Source organism: Tauraco erythrolophus, chromosome 16 (assembly GCF_009769465.1).
Source record: "Tauraco erythrolophus isolate bTauEry1 chromosome 16, bTauEry1.pri, whole genome shotgun sequence".
NCBI classification, from domain to species: Eukaryota; Metazoa; Chordata; class Aves; order Musophagiformes; family Musophagidae; genus Tauraco; species Tauraco erythrolophus.
In genome coordinates, this window is record NC_141480.1 from 1,774,940 (window position 1) to 1,793,631 (window position 18,692).

At 46.5% G+C, this 18,692-nt stretch overlaps 1 protein-coding gene across 1 annotated transcript; it reads left to right on the plus strand.

Annotated features, from left to right (window-relative positions):
- Positions 1-250: 250 nt before the first annotated feature.
- On the plus strand, positions 251-17,495 carry KIF3A (kinesin family member 3A). Its single transcript, XM_086621806.1, has 18 exons — positions 251-256; positions 1,672-1,788; positions 2,788-2,840; positions 3,276-3,419; positions 3,662-3,746; positions 4,215-4,320; positions 5,086-5,225; positions 6,143-6,340; positions 6,729-6,855; positions 8,186-8,287; positions 9,916-9,987; positions 13,459-13,568; positions 14,378-14,671; positions 14,976-15,086; positions 15,866-15,991; positions 16,912-16,965; positions 17,115-17,183; positions 17,367-17,495. Exons 1-18 carry the CDS (start codon positions 251-253, stop codon positions 17,493-17,495), a joined length of 2,043 nt encoding a protein of 680 aa, XP_086477932.1.
- The last annotated feature ends 1,197 nt before the right edge of the window (positions 17,496-18,692 follow it).

Genomic DNA, 18,692 nt, shown 5'->3' on the forward strand with positions numbered 1-18,692 from the left:
CGACGCGACGCCCCGCCCGCCCCTAACGCTCCGCCCCCATGATTGGCTGAGGCCCGGCCAGCCCCTCGCGGCCGCCAGGCCCCTCCTTCCCCACTCCAGTGATTGGCTGCGCGGCCTCCGCAGCGCGCGGGGATTGGCTGCGAGCCGGGGCGGCTCGGGGCGGGCGCAGGCGCGGTGCTGTCATTGTTCCGCTGTGCCGCCCGGCGGCCGCTCCGCGTCCGGCGCCGCTCCCTGCCCGCGCGCCGCCGCCATGCCGGTGAGCCCCGCCGCGCCGGGTCCGCAGCTGCCGCGGGGCTCGGGGGCGCGGCGCGGCCGGCCCCGGTGCTGCCCGGCTCCTGCGCTCCTCGGCCCGCCGCTGACAGGAGCCGCGGCGCCCGTCGCGGGGGGTTCGCAGGCCCCGCGGCCTCCGCTCCCGTCTCGGCGCGGGAGCCGCCTGCGCCCCGGAGGGGCAATCGCGGCGGCGTGTGCCGCCCTGTCAGGCGGAGCGGGGCCGGGGCTGCGGGTGAGGCGAGGGGAGGGCGGGCCGCGCCTCACGGGAGGGCATCGCGCTGCTCCCCAGCCGCCGGTGGTGCGGCCGCGGGGCCCCGGGTGCGGGCCGCGGGAGGGCTCGGGGTGTCCGCTCAGCGCGGGGCTCCGGCGGGGGCCGCGTCCAGCCGTGCGTGCCAGTGCCGCGGGGTGCGGCTCAGCGCGCCTCCCGCGTTCTGCAGCCCGTCTGAGAACCGGCTCCGGCGGGGAACGGCAGTGCGGGATCCCTCCGCCACCGGGGGGGCAGGCTGACCCGCTCGCTGCTTCCCCCGGAGCAGCAGGAGCTGCTTCTGCTGAGGCCCGAGAGGAATCCAGGCAGCTGGGGAAGAGGCTCTTGGAAACGGGATTCGTTCTTGTTGACATCCGAGATAGCTGCAGCACCCAGCATCAAGGGCGGTGTCTTGGGCTTTACTGGATCAAATGGGGTTTAGATTTGCTTAATTAGGAGAAGCGTGTGACATCGAGTTAATCAGCGGTGCTTCAAAATTTGTATTTGTAACTACTCGGTGAAACAAAAGGTTTGCAAAGTTTTACAATCCAGCGTTTGGGTTTTCTAAATGGTTAAAAATTCAGCAAGTACGCTGAAGCTTGTGGCTTTAGTTTCCTTCAGCTGGTGCTTGCTGGTGTCAGCTTATGTCACCTGTAAGGTTTGAGACTGGTGTGCCCCAGTGAGAGGGCAGGGTCAGTGTTGGTGTAAATAACAGCATAACTGCACCTGCTTCCAGCAAACTGCTGGCAGGTTGTTTGCAAGTGTGAAACTGGTTCTTCAAGGAATCCAGAGGTGATGTTGAATATGAGGCTTTGGGCAGCCTGGTGTAGTGGAGGATTTCCCTGCCCATGGCAGGGGGGTTGGAACTAGATGGTCTTTGAGGTCCCTTCCACCCAAAGCATTTTATGAAATTTTCAAGTTTTACTCAATTGGTTTCCATCTTGGCAAACAGAAGATGATTGCATTGACTAATAAGTGTACGTTATTCTCTCACTTTAACTATAAACCAATTCTGGTTTTAAATCCCAAGTTCACCATCCTGTGGGGATATATCCATCTCCTTGAGTCGATTCAACAGCGTTTGTGTTTAAACGCACAGGTGTGTTAACAGTAGTGCTACAGCCTGTGTAACTCTCTTGCTTTTTTAATAATTATAGATCAACAAGCCCGAGAAGCTGGACAAACCAGAGAGCTGCGACAATGTCAAGGTGGTTGTTCGATGCAGGCCTCTTAATGAGCGAGAGAAAGCTACGGGCTACAAAATGGCAGTCAACGTAGATGAAATGAGAGGAACTATAACTGTTCATAAAACAGACTCATCCACGAGCCTCCCAAGACATTCACATTTGACACCGTGTTTGGGCCAGAGAGTAAACAGCTGGATGTCTATAACTTAACTGCAAGACCTATTATTGACTCTGTCCTAGAAGGATACAATGGTAAGTCCTTGTTTTAAGTCAAGGATCCCCCCTCTCGTGTTCTTGGTGTTATTAGAGCTTCACCTGATCTTATTTAAGGGAGTTTCATCTTACCAGGGGTATAGGCCCTGTATTTGACTTAAAATAGCCTGAAGGTACTTGCTGTTCTGAGTACCACTGGTTCTACCTACTGTGATCATTAACAGTGGGAGATGGGCGATGAACAAGGCTCAGCTGAGGTCAGTTAGCTGTATTTTTTTTATTTTGCATCTTCTGTTTGCAAAAGCTATGCACTTTATCTCATTATCAGAATTCTCGGCGGCCCGTCGCTGTACAATTTCAGTAACCAGGCAGCTGCCATGGTCCTGCAGTAACTAGGTATGCATACCAGGCTTGTGCCTATAACTGCTGCATTTTCTCCTCTGAGCTTTGCTATTTTGAACTAAGATGACTAGTGAAACACACCTGCCCTGCCCCACAGGTGACCTTCTGCTTCCTAGAGCTGGGAAGAGTATGACCATGATTTGTGTGTGTGTCTGTCATGCATGTAAATGTGTTATGTAAAGGAAAGCAGATGCTAGTAAGGGAGCAAATCACTGCTTTCCATAACAATGTGCTGTAAACAACAACTGATTACAAAGTTTTTTAAAGGTTTGTAAAATGCCTAATAAGCTCCTGGGCTAACACACCCATGTTTCAGCTGATGAAAAATTCAGCTTTTCCAAACTGTAGTGTCAGTGTCTTGACACTTGAAACTTGATTTTTCAGCAGCTGGGCTAAACCTAAGAACCAGTATATTTCTGGAGTACTAGAGTCTGGGATCTCAGTAGTTTTTCTGGACGTCTTCCTGTGCAGGCTGATTATCCAGTCCGAATTGTAGCTGCATCTGCAGGCTCAGAACGGGGCATGTGCTGTGGCCTGTGTTGTAGAAGCCTCACACTGTTTCTGCTGTGGTGTAGCGTGCTAGCAGTAGCTGCTTTTGCAGCTGGTGTGTATAATGATCTTCCTCTAATTGACCATATTATTAATTGGGCTTGCCTTAATTATTTGTGTGAGACGTAAGCGTGCTGGCACGCCGTACTTTAATCACTCTGCACAGTTAAAACAAGCTGACTTTTCTTAGATATCTTGCAGGCTGGATAAAAACCAGTGTCTCAGCCCTGCTCGCTGTGGTTTTTCAGCCTTTCTGTGCTCCTGGCTTTGTACAGTATCTACTGGAGTGGGTGGAAAATTTCAACTCCATAAAAATAGAAGTGTTTAGTGCTATCAGGCTAAGAGGAGATGAAGTAAAACCACAGTTGGCAACTTCCTGGAGTTTGTTCATGTATCTTCTTATCCTTCAGGTACTATTTTGCATATGGGCAGACTGGAACAGGCAAAACTTTCACCATGGAAGGGGTCCGGGCAGTTCCTGAGCTTAGAGGCATCATTCCCAACTCCTTTGCCCATATATTTGGTCACATTGCCAAGGCAGAGGGGGATACAAGGTAAAAAGCTTTTCTTCACTGCTGCTGTCTTTTGCGTGTCTGTCTGTAGTAGGAGCCTGACCTTGACAATGGCAACTGAAACTACCTCTGCCCCTAGCTGAAAGGCTTCTGCTTAGGCAGTTCTCGATGGGGTGGCAGGATTGTGTTGGTGCATCACTGCCTTCTCTTTGCGCTCTGTGATTGTGTGTGTTGGACTGCAGCAAATGTCTTGCTAAGACAGCTCCCCACCTGCTTGTCTTCAGGTTTTTGGTTCGTGTGTCTTACCTGGAAATTTACAATGAAGAAGTGCGGGACCTGCTAGGAAAAGACCAGACACAGAGATTAGAGGTGAGCTTGCTGTTCTGAATGTGGTGTTTGTTTTGAATTGGTGAGCAATACTATATTTAAAGACCAAGAAGCACTTGAAGAGAAGTGGGATGTTGGGCTATTTTCTTTAAGATAGGATAGCTGGATATTCCTTCTGACTTCTCTGAATCTTTTCCACTTGGTCAGTTGTGTAGTGAGAACTGGCTGTTCTGAGTTGGTTTTGTGCCCACAGTTCTACCCCAAAGGCCCCTCAGCAGTCTTTCTAGGAATTGGAGACTGAGACTTGAAGTCACCATTTGCCACTGGGGAAACTGGTGGAATATTGTTCTGCATGAATATTTATTCCTTAGCTGCTTCGATTCTGAGTGTTGGAGTGTTTTATGTGCAAACCAAACCTGGAGGAGTAAATCACTGTACTGTTACAGTACCACTGACATTTGCTGTCGGGGATCTCCTGAGGATGCTCAGCCTAAACTGTTTCTCTCTTAGGTTAAAGAGAGACCTGATGTGGGAGTTTATATCAAAGACCTTTCAGCTTATGTCGTAAACAATGCAGATGATATGGACAGAATCATGACTCTGGGCCACAAGAACCGTACGTAGCCTTGCTGTGGGCAGGTTTATAGCTCAGATCAGAAGTCTGGTTATGAGACCACAGTGAGAGATCCTGGTCCTAATGCTGGAAAGATTGTTCAGCTGAGCAGAACAAAAAAGTTAGTGCCTCCCGAACCTCTTTCATGCAGGGGCCGATAAAGAAGTCTGTGCCTCCCACATCAGCCAGTGCCAGGGGGGGAAAGAGCGAAGGGGAGGATGCAATGAGGGCAGTCAGCGTTGTCAGAACCTCTGGTGTGTGTCTTGGTCCTTTTCCTTCTTCAGTTCTGATCAGGATGAACAACTAGCCCTGCGCTGTGGGTGGGAGGATTTTCTGGAAGACGTCTTAGTTAAGCTTGGATCCTTTTATGACCTAAAGCTCTGACTACTGTTGCTCTTGGCATGGATTGCTGTGTTCTTATTTCTCAAAAGACAGCTGTTTTCAGGGATCAGCTGTGAATGCCTTAGGCTACTGATTTTTTGTAGCCTTAAATAATAGATGAGAACTACTGCTGCTCTTGGGATGGGAGTCTGTGGTTGGCTTAGAGCTACAGCAGGCTGTAACACTTCTGCTAGTCCAGACTGGAGATGTGCTGCAGCTTCACTGCCCAAGAGTACAGGTGCTGCTGGGTCTGAGCATCCCTCTTCCATCTTCTGGAAAACAGGGTTGGCTAAAGAGGTGGGATAAGGCTTCTTTGAGAGTAGGAAGAGCATTACAGGAGCATGTGATTCTTTCTGAAGACGACGTTGTTTTTCTCTCTGTTAAAAGGTTCTGTTGGTGCCACCAACATGAACGAGCACAGCTCTCGTTCGCATGCCATCTTCACCATCACTATTGAGTGCAGTGAGAAGGGGGTTGATGGAAACATGCACGTGCGCATGGGCAAACTGCATCTCGTCGATCTCGCTGTAAGTAGGACCTGCTGGGTCTGCCCCAGCATGTGGTGGGCATTACTGCTCATGTGTGCACTGCTGAGGGCACAGTAAAGGGCACATTCCCTGCTTTCACAGCTAGAGCCCAGGCTTCTGTCTGACACTTGACTTTTGCGAAGGAAGTATTCACTTGGGACCCTAAATCAGAGGCGTACTGGGAAGAGCCTTTAGTGTAGCTAAAGCCAGTAGAAGAGCTCTCTTGCTTCCATAAATTAATCATTAAATGGATAAATTACACTGGAAAGAGCTCTCTGGACAGCAGAACTGAGTCTTTGCAAGAGGTTGGGTTTTGCTGTTTTGTTTTTTTTAAGGGTGTGACTATGCACTTCATGACTTGCGGGTTCCCTCTGTCACTCGCTTTGAACCAATGCAATTGTGCTGGTGAAAATGTCTTTAGCCCAAACTTTACACTGGAGCATCTTTCCTTGGAGAAGATGCAGGAAAGGGGAGACTAAAAGTACTCAGTGTCTGCATGTTAACTTTATTTACACGATGTATGTTCAGGTTGCTCTATGAAACCTTAAAACAATTTCAGTGTTGCCTTTCTCCCTTGATCCTGATTGGAAAGGCTGGAGATGGTGCTTAGCAGCTCCAGCTGAGGTGCCTTGTAACTCCTGACTTTCCTCTCAGGAAATTTTTGTGCATGGAGACAAAAATCTCTATTTTCCCAGCTATATTACTTTGAGCAGTCCAGTATTTGCTGACATTGAAAGCTTCAGTTAAGACCTGTTTGACTTGTCTCTAACAATGTCTGAGGTACTTAGCCAGATTCTCTAATAACAGATGAGGTGGTTAGTGACATGGCTGCTAGCAAGACTCCAGGTGTAGTTGATCCTTTTAGGAGGAAGGAGGTGTATTAGAGCATCTGTTGTAACTCCTGCTTCCCTTTCCAGGGTTCTGAAAGACAGGCGAAAACTGGAGCCACGGGGCAGCGACTGAAGGAAGCTACGAAGATCAACCTCTCTCTTTCCACACTGGGGAACGTTATCTCTGCACTGGTGGATGGCAAGAGCACCCACGTGCCCTACCGTAACTCCAAACTTACACGGCTCCTTCAGGATTCTCTGGGGGGCAACTCCAAAACCATGATGGTAAGCTGAGAGATGCCCTTTCCAGTGCCAGCGATCGAGCTGCGTTTTACAGGGATAGCATAGTGACTTTGCCATGAGAACAACCTGGCACTTCTTTATTTCAGAGCTGTTTGCAGCTTAGAGAACCTTTTATGTGCATCTTTTCCCATCTTTTCTCTTTGCTTCCGTACGGGTGAGGTTCTGAGCACAGTGCCAACGTACACATGTGCATAAGATCAAGTGGAAGCTGTGCTTGGGTAACCAAAAGCAGCTTTGGTGTAGAAGCAGCAGGGAATCTTGGGAAAGAGTAGCACTGTGAGATTGGCAGAGGTGGGGATGGGTTGCTGTGAAATTATTTGTTCTGGGCTCTGACACTGTCCTCTGGTAACTGGGTCTTCGTGTGTCCCAGTGTGCAAACATCGGACCTGCAGACTACAACTACGATGAGACGATCAGCACTCTCAGGTATGCCAACCGAGCCAAGAACATAAAGAACAAGGCCAGGATTAACGAAGATCCCAAGGACGCTTTGCTCCGCCAGTTTCAAAAAGAAATTGAAGAGCTTAAGAAAAACTGGAAGAAGGTGAGATTCTCCTTCCTCCTGGTGCTTCTCTCCGTACTAATGTTTGTTCTGTTTGAGGGTGAACGTTCTTTGCTGTTTGAAGATGTCACACGAGTTTGGGAGCTGGTACAGGCCAGCGTCCTGGTTCTGTTTGACCCATTTGATTCCAGAGGGTGTCGGGTGGGCTGGGGGGCAGCCCGGCTTTGCCCACTAGGTGGCACTTGGCACCAGGGTAAGTGGTGGCGTCTGGGCTGAGCTGAGCGTGCCCGGGCTGAGCTGGTGGGCTCTGGGCATGGTGTGGGGAATTAAAAGGCACTGTAACAAAAGATCAGATGTGCTCACTGTTTGAGGAGGAGGAATGCATTTTTCTGGAGAAAACCAAACCAAGTTTGTGGAGCTGGAACTGGGGCTGCTTTTCAAACAGTGTGTAGAGAAACATGAAGCTCCTTTAAGCCCTGTAACTTCATGGCCTTGTGACACTATTAGTCCATCAACACGGAAGGACTCTGCCAGAGGGATGCTTACTAAACAGTGACCTTGGCACATCATCTCTCTCTAGAGAGATGCTCACAGCACAGAACAGCTGGAGCAGTAACTCCAGCGTGGCTTGCTGTTTGGAGTCTGCCTGTTCAGGAGAAGCAGGGAATGTTCAGTAACTCCTTCTTCAAGGGTTGGGAGCTGGCTGTAGCTGTTTCATCCCTGGTGGGCTGAGGGTGGCTTCTTAGATGCTATGCTACAGAACAGCCTTATGTTTGCTAATATTACTGGGGGACCAGGATGTTAAATGTTGGATTCTATCCAGTTTGATTTCCAAACTCAGCCTGAAATATCTGAGCATCATGTCTGCAGTGGCAGCAATGGTAAACATTTGTGAAACTGGACATTTTTCTCACTTAGCTTCAGCTATACAGGTGTCTGATTAAGTAGCAAATCTGTATGAACTTTGTTCATCTGACCATTTTCTACTCCATCTGAGATGGAAGAGAAGGTATGGGGAGATCCTGCAAGGAAAACTTTCTAGCTTAATGCTTCAGCAGTGCAAGGATGCTTTATTTCCCATGAGAAGCACCCACTTGAGCTTCAACATATACACACTGACTTCACAGCATTAAATTGCTTATGTTGATTTTTCTTAATTTCCTGAGCCATGGCAAGCTGTCTGTCTGCTCAGCAGTGAATGACTTGTGCAGGTGCTCATAAGCTGATGTGGGACACTGCTGGGCTTGGACAAATACTGCTGTCACAGTAGCGAGCTGGTAAGAGGTGAAGGAAAGCACATCAAAAAGCACACTCTTCTCTTCTAGGGGAAGAGATATCTGGTTCCGAGACCAGTGATTCTGAAGAGGAGGATGAAGATGACGATGGAGAGGTTGGAGAGGATGGGGAGAAGCGGAAGAAACGGCGGGGTAAGGCAGTAGAGATTCCTGTCAGTGCCACCAACCTCCTCTTATCCAGGAACTGGTGTCAGAAACTGTAGCCAGAGCCAGGTGGGGAAAAGTGGAGTTGTAGAGCTGCCCTACTGCCGCTGCAATTATCATGCCTCTCCTAGAAATGAAGCTATTTGATGCGGTCTCCCTAGATGGACAGCTCTGAACCTGTGTAGTATCTGCTTCCACTTGGGTAGTTGTGCTTGTGGTAACACCCTCTTTTGTGGTGGCGCTCTGGTTGCCGTGAGGTGGCTGTGTATGGCTTGTGACTGGTGGTGTGGAACTTCCCCTGCTCACAGAGGTGGGAGGAAGAAGGCACCAAAGATCAATAGTAGGCAGATGTGGTTTTTATAACCATGGGAATGGTTGGAGGGGAATTTCGGCTGTGGTTCAGGCAAAGGATTCCTCCGTCTTATGGATGTTCAGTAACTGACTCTTCTGGTGTCCTATTTTACATTGACAGAGGAAAAACTTGACCTTTAGGTGTCTTTGTGCGAGCTGAAAAGCTGAATGGGAGCTGCACACCCCTTGTTCAGGAGCACTCTGGAAGTCCTGTGGTGAAGTTTGCTTTGTCCTACATCAGTGTTAAACTACTGTTTAACATCTAAATCCCAAGAGATGTTGCTGAACCTAGAACTGCAGGTGACTGTGTACCATGGGATGCTGTGGCTTCCTGGGAGCTTGCTGTGCCCCTAGAACTTCTCTGATGTTTCTTCATGGGGAGTAGAGAAGTCAAGCACAGCGCTACACCTCAACTTCCAGTTTGTGTAGTAAACTAATTTTGACGTTCAAACTCCCCTCCTGTCCTGAAGCAACCGCATCTGTTAAAAAAAATTCCTGTTAAAGCATTCCTGCTTTACATGCACACTCTCTATTTTGGTATCTATCCAAGTAGAGTCGTAAATTACCTTTGTCATTACCTTTGTCATACCTGGTGATAGCTGTAACAACTTTTACTTTGTTTTTCACCTTCTAGTAATTTCTAGAAGCAGATTGATTGACCACTGTCTCCATCAAGAACCAAGTCATGCTCAAATCTCCTCCCAAGAGGAGACCACCTTCAAAATCCTGTTTGAAAGGAGTAGAGGGCAAATAACTGACTTACTCAACTGCCAAACAAGCTACTCTAAGTTCCTTAAGTCAGGGTGCTGATCAGCAGGAGTACACACAGTAACTGTCTCTGTGTAAGCTGAGTCTGGCTTCTAGAGGGAAAAGAGCACGTTGCCATGTACGTAAGACTGGAAAGGACTCCTGGTCACTGAATCCTCTGCTACTGCAGATATCCACAGCCTTCTCCACTGTGATTTGGTTTTCTGTGCCGTTGTTGCTTGAAACAGAAGCTGCCTTGGCATGTTGTTTTAAGCTGTAGGCTGGTGAAGATGGGTTTTAACTGGAGTGTCTTTCTGAGCATGCTATTTTGTGCTGGGGATCGGTGGCTTTGTGAGCTGAGTCTGGGAGGGATCCTAGCAAATGCTTCCTGATGGGAACTTGTGCCTTTTTGAACTAGGTTGCTGACCCTTCTGGGTTTCTTTCCTTTAGAACTAACTTCCCATCTGCATGTTTCTTCCTCTCTGGGTTTTTCTGTGGGACGCATTTCTGTTTTCCAGGCAGTAGCAGCAGCAGTAGTTCAGACTCCACATGCTCTGTCATAGAGAAACCTCTGGATAAGTCCTTCACTAGTGAGTGGGAGCTCTTAAGTCCTTTAAGCTTTGGCCTTTCCATAATCTGTGCACCCCATTTTGCAACGCTGCACTCTTCCCTGCTATGCCTCTTGGAAAGATAAACCTGAACTTTTAACTCTGCTAAAGCATGCCTTTCCTTTGCTGCTTCCATGCTTGAAACAGTTGTTCAGTGTCCACTTTGTTAGCCAGCTGTGTGAGAACAGGAAGCAATTTAGGGTGCTGCTTGAACAAGGCTGAAAGACAACTGAGAAATAATAGGTTAAAAAAAACCAGTTTGCAACTTCTGTGTTACACACGCCCTCTAAAATAGCAGGAAAAAGTCTGAGCTAACTTTTTTGATGAGAATTGTTACAGTATGAGTTCATAAAAAGCTAGACAGGTGAAATGGGTTGCGCTGTGTTATACCGGACTCTGCCTTCACAAAAATAGTTTTGGAGAATGAATGGAGCGGTCAACAATCAAGCAACACGAGCTTATGCTTGCAAAGAAAACCTGGTAATGCTTGGTTGATTTGCTTTATTTTGGCAGATAAATTTAAAAAAATGCTTGGTGATGGTTGGGGTTTGACTACCCCATGACACTAAGTTCTTGATCACTGTGGGACTTAGTTCAGGGGAACAAGTGGTCTAGATTTTGGTCTAGCAGTGAGGAAAGTCTGGTCTGCTCCTGGTCAGAGAAAGGGCTATGTACCTTGAAAAACCCTACAGTCAGTTGGTAATGACTGAAGAAATAAATCACATTCTCAGAACTTGGCTTGTAGGACTTCACCCACTGTTGTGATTATCCTGCATAGACCCAGTTTACTCTCCTCTCTGGGAGGTATTGCTATATAGTTACACTTCAATCAAATTTATACCAGTTAGTGGAAAGCATCAGCTCAGAGAAAGCATGGTAGCAGGTTAAGAAGGGTCACAAGCCAAGAGAGACCTTTGGTGGGTCATACGATGGTAGGCTTGGAACCTGCTTGCTTCAAACTTGCTCTCAAAGCTTGCTTGAAACCTGAATGTTTTATTTGGAGGAGGACAGTTAATAGCAAACTGCTGATACGGCAGGGGGTGTCCATCTCCTGCAAGTCTGGAGACAGCTCTGTTGTGGAAGTTGCACTGGGCTTTTGGTGATTAGGATAAGTGTGGCTCTGCGGTTTGGGATATTAACTGTCCTCAAGCGTGGCCCTTCTGCATGTGATGTCTTTCATCGTCCCTTTCCTGTCCTGCCTTTTCTGCTGCTCTTGCTTGAATAACCAAAACTGGCTCTATACCTCTATGGAAGCATCAGTTACTGCAAATTAACCTACTAATACCCTGTGTAATTAAATGGAGAAATACTGTGCTGAGACTCCCTATGTGCAACTGTCATGTATCTTGCAAAGAATTGGCTCGGAAACCTGGCTAAAACTTAGGAGGAGTCTTCTGTATGCCAATGTTTTACAGGTAACAACAGAATTGGCTGTCTGGAGCGGGGCTGGGGAGGCACTGAGTCTCTTGCTGAAGAAGAAATCCACCCTCTTGAGTTGTTTCTTAGGGCATGATCTTTGCGGCAGGCTCATAACGTTACGTTCAGATTCTGCATTGCGTTGAACGGGCAGAAGAATGCAAGAGTGAGCTGAAAATTATCCTGGATATGCAAAGCACTCAAATACAGACACTTTATCTGCTTTAGCATAACATTATGATGCATTAATGTGTGCTCTGATGGAGTTTTTTAGTGATGTTTATCCTGTGTTTTCTACTCTAGCAACGTGCATATGAAAGTTAATGCTTCTTCTGATGCTGATGGTCTTTGTCCAAAATGATCAAAGCAGTAATATATTTTCTTTTCTCCTCTTTTTGTGCATATGCTGCCCCTCTGATTTGCTTTCTACTTCCTCTTACTGCAAGACCAAGCAGGTTGGTGTAATTTATTTCTGCCTCCTTATAATACAATTGCAGAGCTTGTGAAAGCACCTTACAAGTTGGTTTAGTTCACCTTTTTGTCCTAAACTGAGAATACATGAGGCTGTGTACTAACAGTAAGAAGCCTTTATCTGGCTTATCTCTCTGTATAGCACTTTCAGAAGGCTTCTTACTCAGACTAATCAGAGATATTTTTCACCACAGGTCCAGAAATAAGTGCTTATTATCTGATTCTGAAGTTTAGCAGATGGAAATCAAGACACTGTTTGCTGTAGTGCTGAAATCCTTACCTTGGCACAAACCTAATTATGTTCTCTTGTGTGCATGAACACACATGCATACAGATATGTTCATGTGTGCATGCATGTTTACAAATACAGTGCATTTTGTCTGTCTGCTGGAGGTGGTATATGTATATAAATAAAGCTGAATGCTGTGAAGACTGGAGGGAAGGGAAGGCTTTTATTGAACAACAACTTTCTTGAGCATGTTCTGACCATATGCATTATGTCACTATGAAAACAGTCGATGACTTCTGTTAGTTTCTACAGGTTTGTTTTTTTCTTTTCATGTCTAGAGAAGCGCAAAACAAAAAAATGAAGGATTCTCTTGTAGCGAATAAAGGGAGATTTAGGACTTGTGAGAGACCTGTGGATTTGAGGAGATGCACGTAGGTTGGGCTCTCTTGCTCCAAATAACCCCCAAGGATATCTCGGATCTGCATTAGGCACTCGTGGTATTGCAGTGCAAGTTGACTCAGGACTGGAAGAGTGAATTCCAAGAGCAGCAGCCTCACGCTTTGGTTCAAAATCACAGGTGCCTGGGACCAGCCCTTCAGGCCAATAGGTTCCATGTGTTGCTCTGGCCACCTCCTCTGTAACCCTTTATGAAATGCACCTGGTTTGTTGTAGTAGTAGTTATGCTGTAAAGACACAATTTGATAAGATAAGTCACTGCAAACCTCAGTACTTTCAAATCTGTGAGTAGTCACTGTTACATAGGTTGAATCCCATCAAAAGTTTCTTCAATTGCCTGTTTTTTGGTAGGGCTGTGCTGAGTTTCCCTAGTCTCTGCATTTTTACAGTAGTGTGTTCTTAAAATATCTGTGTGCTGACTTTGCAGTTGCCCATAAGGAGGACAATGAACATGGGGTGTGGTGGGGATGCTAATCTGAAATTTGAGTATGTAACTCCTGGTAGTCTAGCTCTTGTAGCTGTAGGTCAAGGCAGCCAAATGAAGGAAAACAGGAGACTAATCTACAGAGTTAGAACATCTGAGTTTGCAGCTCAGACTTCTCTTTAGTGTTCCTTCTCCAGGTGTTCTTTGTGTATTTTTTCTGTTTTGGGAGCATTATGTTATAGTGTTAGTTATATAGTGTTCTTTCTCTGTAGGAACTGGTGACAGCTGGTCAATGTTAACATGGGATTTGAAAGACTCAGTTGTGCCCAGCTCGGAGCTGACATCTAATTAGATTAATTTTTGTTAAATGCAAGTATTGAACCTGGAAAAACTGCTGTGATACAGAGGCTGTCTTGTTTTTCTGTAAACTAATTTGTTTTCCCTATCTCTTCCGAAGGCAAGAAGAAAGTTTCCCCTGATAAGATGGTAGAGATGCAAGCCAAGATTGAAGAGGAGAGAAAAGCTCTTGAAACGAAACTTGATATGGAAGAAGAAGAAAGAAATAAAGCCAGAGCTGAACTGGAGAAGAGAGAAAAAGACTTGCTTAAAGCTCAGTGAGTACCCTGCTGTGATCAGTTTGTGTGGTCGCGTGGGTTTTTTCTTCCTTAATCTACAACTCAGTTATGGATATCTGAAGATGCATGGCAACGTGCCTGTCAAACTTTGTGTAAACTAAACATCAGCTCTTGCTATTAAAGTGGAAGAGGAGCTTACTCTGCTTTCAAAGTTTAAAGCAGATGGAAAAGACAAATTTTATCCTTTTGCCACTTCTTTCTTCTCTTATCTAGTTGGGCAAGGTAGCCTAGAAACATAAATGAATCCTCCAAACCCTGGATATATGTGAAGAGCAGCAGTAGTCCTGCTCTGCTTGGTGGACGGGCAGTAGCTGTGTAGCAAGCCAGGTTCCTGCAGCACGCTGTCACGCGCGTGTCACTTTGGGTGTAGGGCTTCTCCACTCTGGAGCTGAAAAGCTGCTGAGGTCGCACTGGCCCATGCAGATAGGACAGTCCTGCTGTCAGAGGCTGCCCCAACACCAGCCAGCATTCTGGGTTTGCGTCTCAGCTGCCCTGATCTCTGTTCATTCGCTTCCCTTTCTGCCTCTGGGCATCGCTGTGCTGGCAGGGCCTTTGTGGGGGAGTGCCTTGGGTAGCCTGGCAATATTTCTGGTGTCTTGCAGCCCCTCGCAGAGGGGACTTGCAGGAGGAGAGAGTTCTCTGCTGACCTGGTTTTGTTTGTGAGAAAGTGATGGGAGCTGGAGCTCAGGGAACTCCCTGCATTTGCTTGCACTGCCTCACCCCTGCTTAAACCTTTGGCAGCAAGACAAGTTTTTCCAGCCCTGTGAATGCTGTCTGGGCTGTGAAACTGAGCTGGACCTGCAGCCTTGTGAGCACTATAGGATAGAAAGTTTCTCACTTACCTGTCTCTCTAGGCAAGAGCACCAGTCCCTCTTAGAGAAACTGTCTGCATTGGAGAAGAAGGTGATTGTGGGAGGAGTGGACTTGCTGGCAAAAGCAGAGGAGCAAGAGAAGCTTCTAGAAGAATCAAATATGGAACTGGAAGAACGCAGGAAGAGAGCAGAACAGCTTCGCAAGGAGCTTGAGGAGAAGGAGGTGGGGTTATTTGCTGTAGCTGTCAGAAAACAGCCATGGCAGTACACACACTGTGTGCCTTGGCACTGCTCACGTGGGTGAAATGTGGCTCTGCTCTGAAAGCACAGCAGAAGCTAACCACTTTGGAGGCCACGTGTTGACAGTGCCAGCACTGTGGGTCTGAGCCAGCCTGGCTAAACCAGGTCTCTGTGCCCTTGGCAAGTGCTTTGTTTTGTTCCAGTGGTTTCTCCTCTTGTTCATGCTAGCGCCGACAGTTTTTTGATTATGTTAACGTGTGGATGTCTGTGCTAAATCTTGCACACAGCAAGAACGCTTGGACATCGAGGAGAAGTACACCAGCCTTCAGGAAGAAGCACAGGGGAAAACCAAAAAGCTGAAGAAAGTTTGGACCATGCTTATGGCTGCAAAATCCGAGGTTAGTATCTGAAGTCCTCAGCCTGTGAGGATGTGAGGGACTGTAGCTGGGAAGGGTAAGCCATCAGCTTTGTGGCACTGGAAAAAGTGCTGTATGTTTAGAAACATCTCTGTGCTGTGCATTTGGCTCATGTAACTCAAAAAGATCTAATTAAGTCCAGTGTCAGAGCTGCACAGGGGCATGTTGTAGAGCTTTCCCCCAAACCAGGCTGAGGGGGTGTGTGTGAGAGCCTGAGATATTCAGAACTTCAAGGAAAAACATTGGTTATTTCTGAAACAAAATAGAAGTTGTTTGCTGGCCACCCAGTCTCCTGCTTTGCAGCAGCCCAAGTGCTCCTCTGCCCTTGGCTGGCTGTCCTCTGCTTGTTGCCCTTGGTCTCTCTTCCTCAGTCACTGGATCAATGTGTCCTTTGGCTGCTAACTAGAGTTCCTCTTTCATGAAAAGTGGATTTCTTTGGGATCAGAGCTTTTCCCTGAAACCTTGCCAGGGATATAACTTGTCTGTGCGCTCCTCATCTGCTCTTAGCTGATGCAGAGCTGGGATTGGCAGGCGGCCAGTTTCGTTTTTATGAAACTGAGAACTTAATGCTCTTTTCAGCCATCTCAGAGCTGGAAGGTTTCAGAGGGTTTATTCTTCAGAGATAAACATTCTGATACTTACAACCAGAGTTTGCTTTTATTTCCCAAAAACCTCCTATAGGCAGAAGACTGTTCTCTTTTAGGCTGTTACCATGTTTTAAGCTAGCTCTGGTGCCTCTCAGATGCCTGGTTTGTTTTCAGATGGCAGATTTGCAACAAGAGCATCAGAGAGAGATTGAGGGATTACTAGAGAATATTCGACAGCTGAGCAGGGAGCTTCGTCTTCAGATGCTTATCATAGACAACTTCATTCCTCAGGACTACCAGGTAAAGACAAAGAGCCTAAGCCTGTGACCTAGGATTGTGCTATGCACACTGAGCCCTCTAGCTTTTATTCTGCCCCACAAATGGAATGAGTTGGCTTTTTTCTCTTGGTGAGGTATTCACAGTGAACTTGACTGGTGCTTGTCTGTTAAGTTGTAGCACAAATGGGTTGGTGTGTGTTACTGGGAGTCTTCGTTTGCTGTGGCTCAGCCAAGCAGGTGCAGCTTGGTTGCATTCATGTGTTTGTGCCATTATCTGGATTGTCAGAACCAGGCGATGTTAAAGTAGGAGAAGATGCTTTTGACAACCTGGTGGACTTCTGCTTGAAGTTCAACTGGAAGATGATCAGAGTTAGTGGGTGTGTTTGGCTTCAAAACCAGCACAATGATGTGAATAACGTTTGCCCGCCCTCTGGGGCTGTTCAAGCACAGTGAAGAAAAAAAAAAGAGGTTTTGAAGTTGTGCATGCTAACGTCTGATGGGAATGCAAAGAAGTAAGGGTGAACTTGGAATTCTTCCCTTCTCGTTTTCTTTGTGACCCCAATGTTCAGAGAATTCATGATGAGCTTAAATACGACGCATGCTATTTAAAAGAAAATAGAAGCTATTTCCTTTAATCTTTCACCTTTTCCATATTACAATGTGTGTTTATTGGTATCCAGATGTCAGTGGCATAATGGGAAACCCATGCTTTAGTGGGCACTCCAATGCCTGCAATTTGAAAGTGGTATTTTTCTCTTCTATAGTCTTCAGAGTGGAAGTAGAGGTTTTTGAGCCATGGTATGGCTGTCCTGATAAAAACAACTCGGAATGGTCAAGCTGTTCTTAAGCAGCTTGTCCAGGCCTTTAGGGATGTTCTGGAAGATGCATCTGGAGTGTATATTGAGCAAATCTATAACACTTGCTGTTCTAACTTCTTTCTAGGAAATGATTGAAAACTACGTTCACTGGAACGAAGACATTGGAGAATGGCAACTGGTAAGCTAGCCCACTGGCTCGGGTACAAGCCAGTGTTAGCACGAGCTGCTGAGGAGTTTAACCAAGCCCAGAAATAAAGCAGTAAAGCTGTAGTCAGTTTGATGGTGCACAGTAGACTTGACTAACAGACCTTTCTTTCTTTCTTTAAGAAATGTGTTGCATACACAGGCAACAACATGAGGAAACAGACGCCTGTCCTGGATAAAAAAGAAAAAGATGTGAGTGACTTTATAGGCGTGTATTGAACTGCATGTGTGTAGGGAAACTGTCCAATTTCAACTTTCTTTTCCTGTTGAAGAGACGAGTCTTTCTAGTGTTACAAAAGTACCGTTGATCGGTGTATAAAATGATTCTGATGGTTTGGGGGTGTGTTTGATTTTTATGGTGTGTTTTTGTTTTAGCCCTTTGAGGTGGACCTTTCCCATGTTTACCTAGCTTACACTGAAGAAAGCTTGAGGCAATCTCTGATGAAGCTGGAGAGGCCGAGGACTTCAAAAGGAAGATCCAGGCCCAAGACGGGTAGAAGGTGAAGAACTTTGGAGTATCTGTTTGTGTTGGGGGTTTTAGCCAGGGGAAGGCTCCAGTTTGTGCGTGCAAACTGGCCGCAAGTCTTCAAACATTTGCTTAATGAGAAGACAAAATGCTAAAAGTTTGCTGGAGCCAAGTGTGACAGAGCCAAGCTGAAATCTCTTTACTGTGGTAAAATCTGGTCCAGAAAGACTTGTCTGGGGATTTTTCTGCTGCCTTTTTGCTGCATTCCCTGCTTCTGGCTTTATTTTACTGTGTTCTGTGGTTTAGTTTAACTTCTGACACATTAACAGGGCGTATACTGTTTTTATGGAAAGTAGTGTTCTGTTGGGGGAGATTTCAGCATGGATTTTCTTGGTTATTTTTGGCTGGTTGGTTTTGACAAACGTTTGTGGAAAAGTGACACTGTGTAGTTTTGGCTCGAAACGTGGCTGGCCCTTGTATTTCCTAGACAGCGTAACAATGTGCGTACGGTGCTATTTTTCCCTTTCCTTTCTGCTCTCCAAACAGAAAACGTTCGGCAAAGCCAGGAGCCGTCATTGACTCTCTGCTGCAGTAGGTGTGACCTGTTCAGAATTGCTGTAAAAAATCAGCGAGTGTATAAGATTTGGCCAGAATATGGAATTCAAGAGATGGCACTGTTTGACATGGCTCTAAAAATCCATGCCTTGCTGGTATGGAGCTTTATTTAAAAAAAAAAAAAAAATGTATTTTTTCTTTAGTTGCCCATATATCGTATGTTATATTAACATAATATTAAACTGGTAAATATGAATGGTTGTGAAATTACATGTGTTAAATGTGTTGTGCAGGGAAGCTATTGTTGGCAATCCTTGTTGAAATGTGTAGAAAATAAGGGTTAGATGTGTGTTCAAGTGCTAGACACGTTAGCTCAAAACGGTTGCTGAAATTCCTGAAATGTAAGGCCGGTAAATCTGATGCCTGCCCTGCTTTGCACATCCCTGGCAGCTTTCACTGTTGTCCTCTGTTGCACTGATCCCTGTTTGGATGTGGCTGCTGCAAACCTCGGAATTAAAGAGCATCAAACCCCGTTATTTAAATTTCCCCCACTGTGGCTGTTAACCTGATTGTGTTGTGTATCAAATACACAGTCCTTCTCCCTTCATTTGCTGTCTTGCTGTACAGGGAAAGTAGTTGGGTAGGGAAAATGAGAACTACAAAAGTCTGAGACTTCTGGG

What these genes read in the sequence shown, in the direction of transcription:
- KIF3A (XM_086621806.1), top strand. An exon ending in GCTACAAAATGGCAGTCAAC is followed by an intron (nt 1,789 to 2,787) that starts GTAGATGAAATG and finishes CTTCCTGTGCAG; the next exon opens with GCTGATTATCCAGTCCGAAT. An exon ending in TTATGGCTGCAAAATCCGAG is followed by an intron (nt 15,087 to 15,865) that starts GTTAGTATCTGA and finishes GTTTGTTTTCAG; the next exon opens with ATGGCAGATTTGCAACAAGA.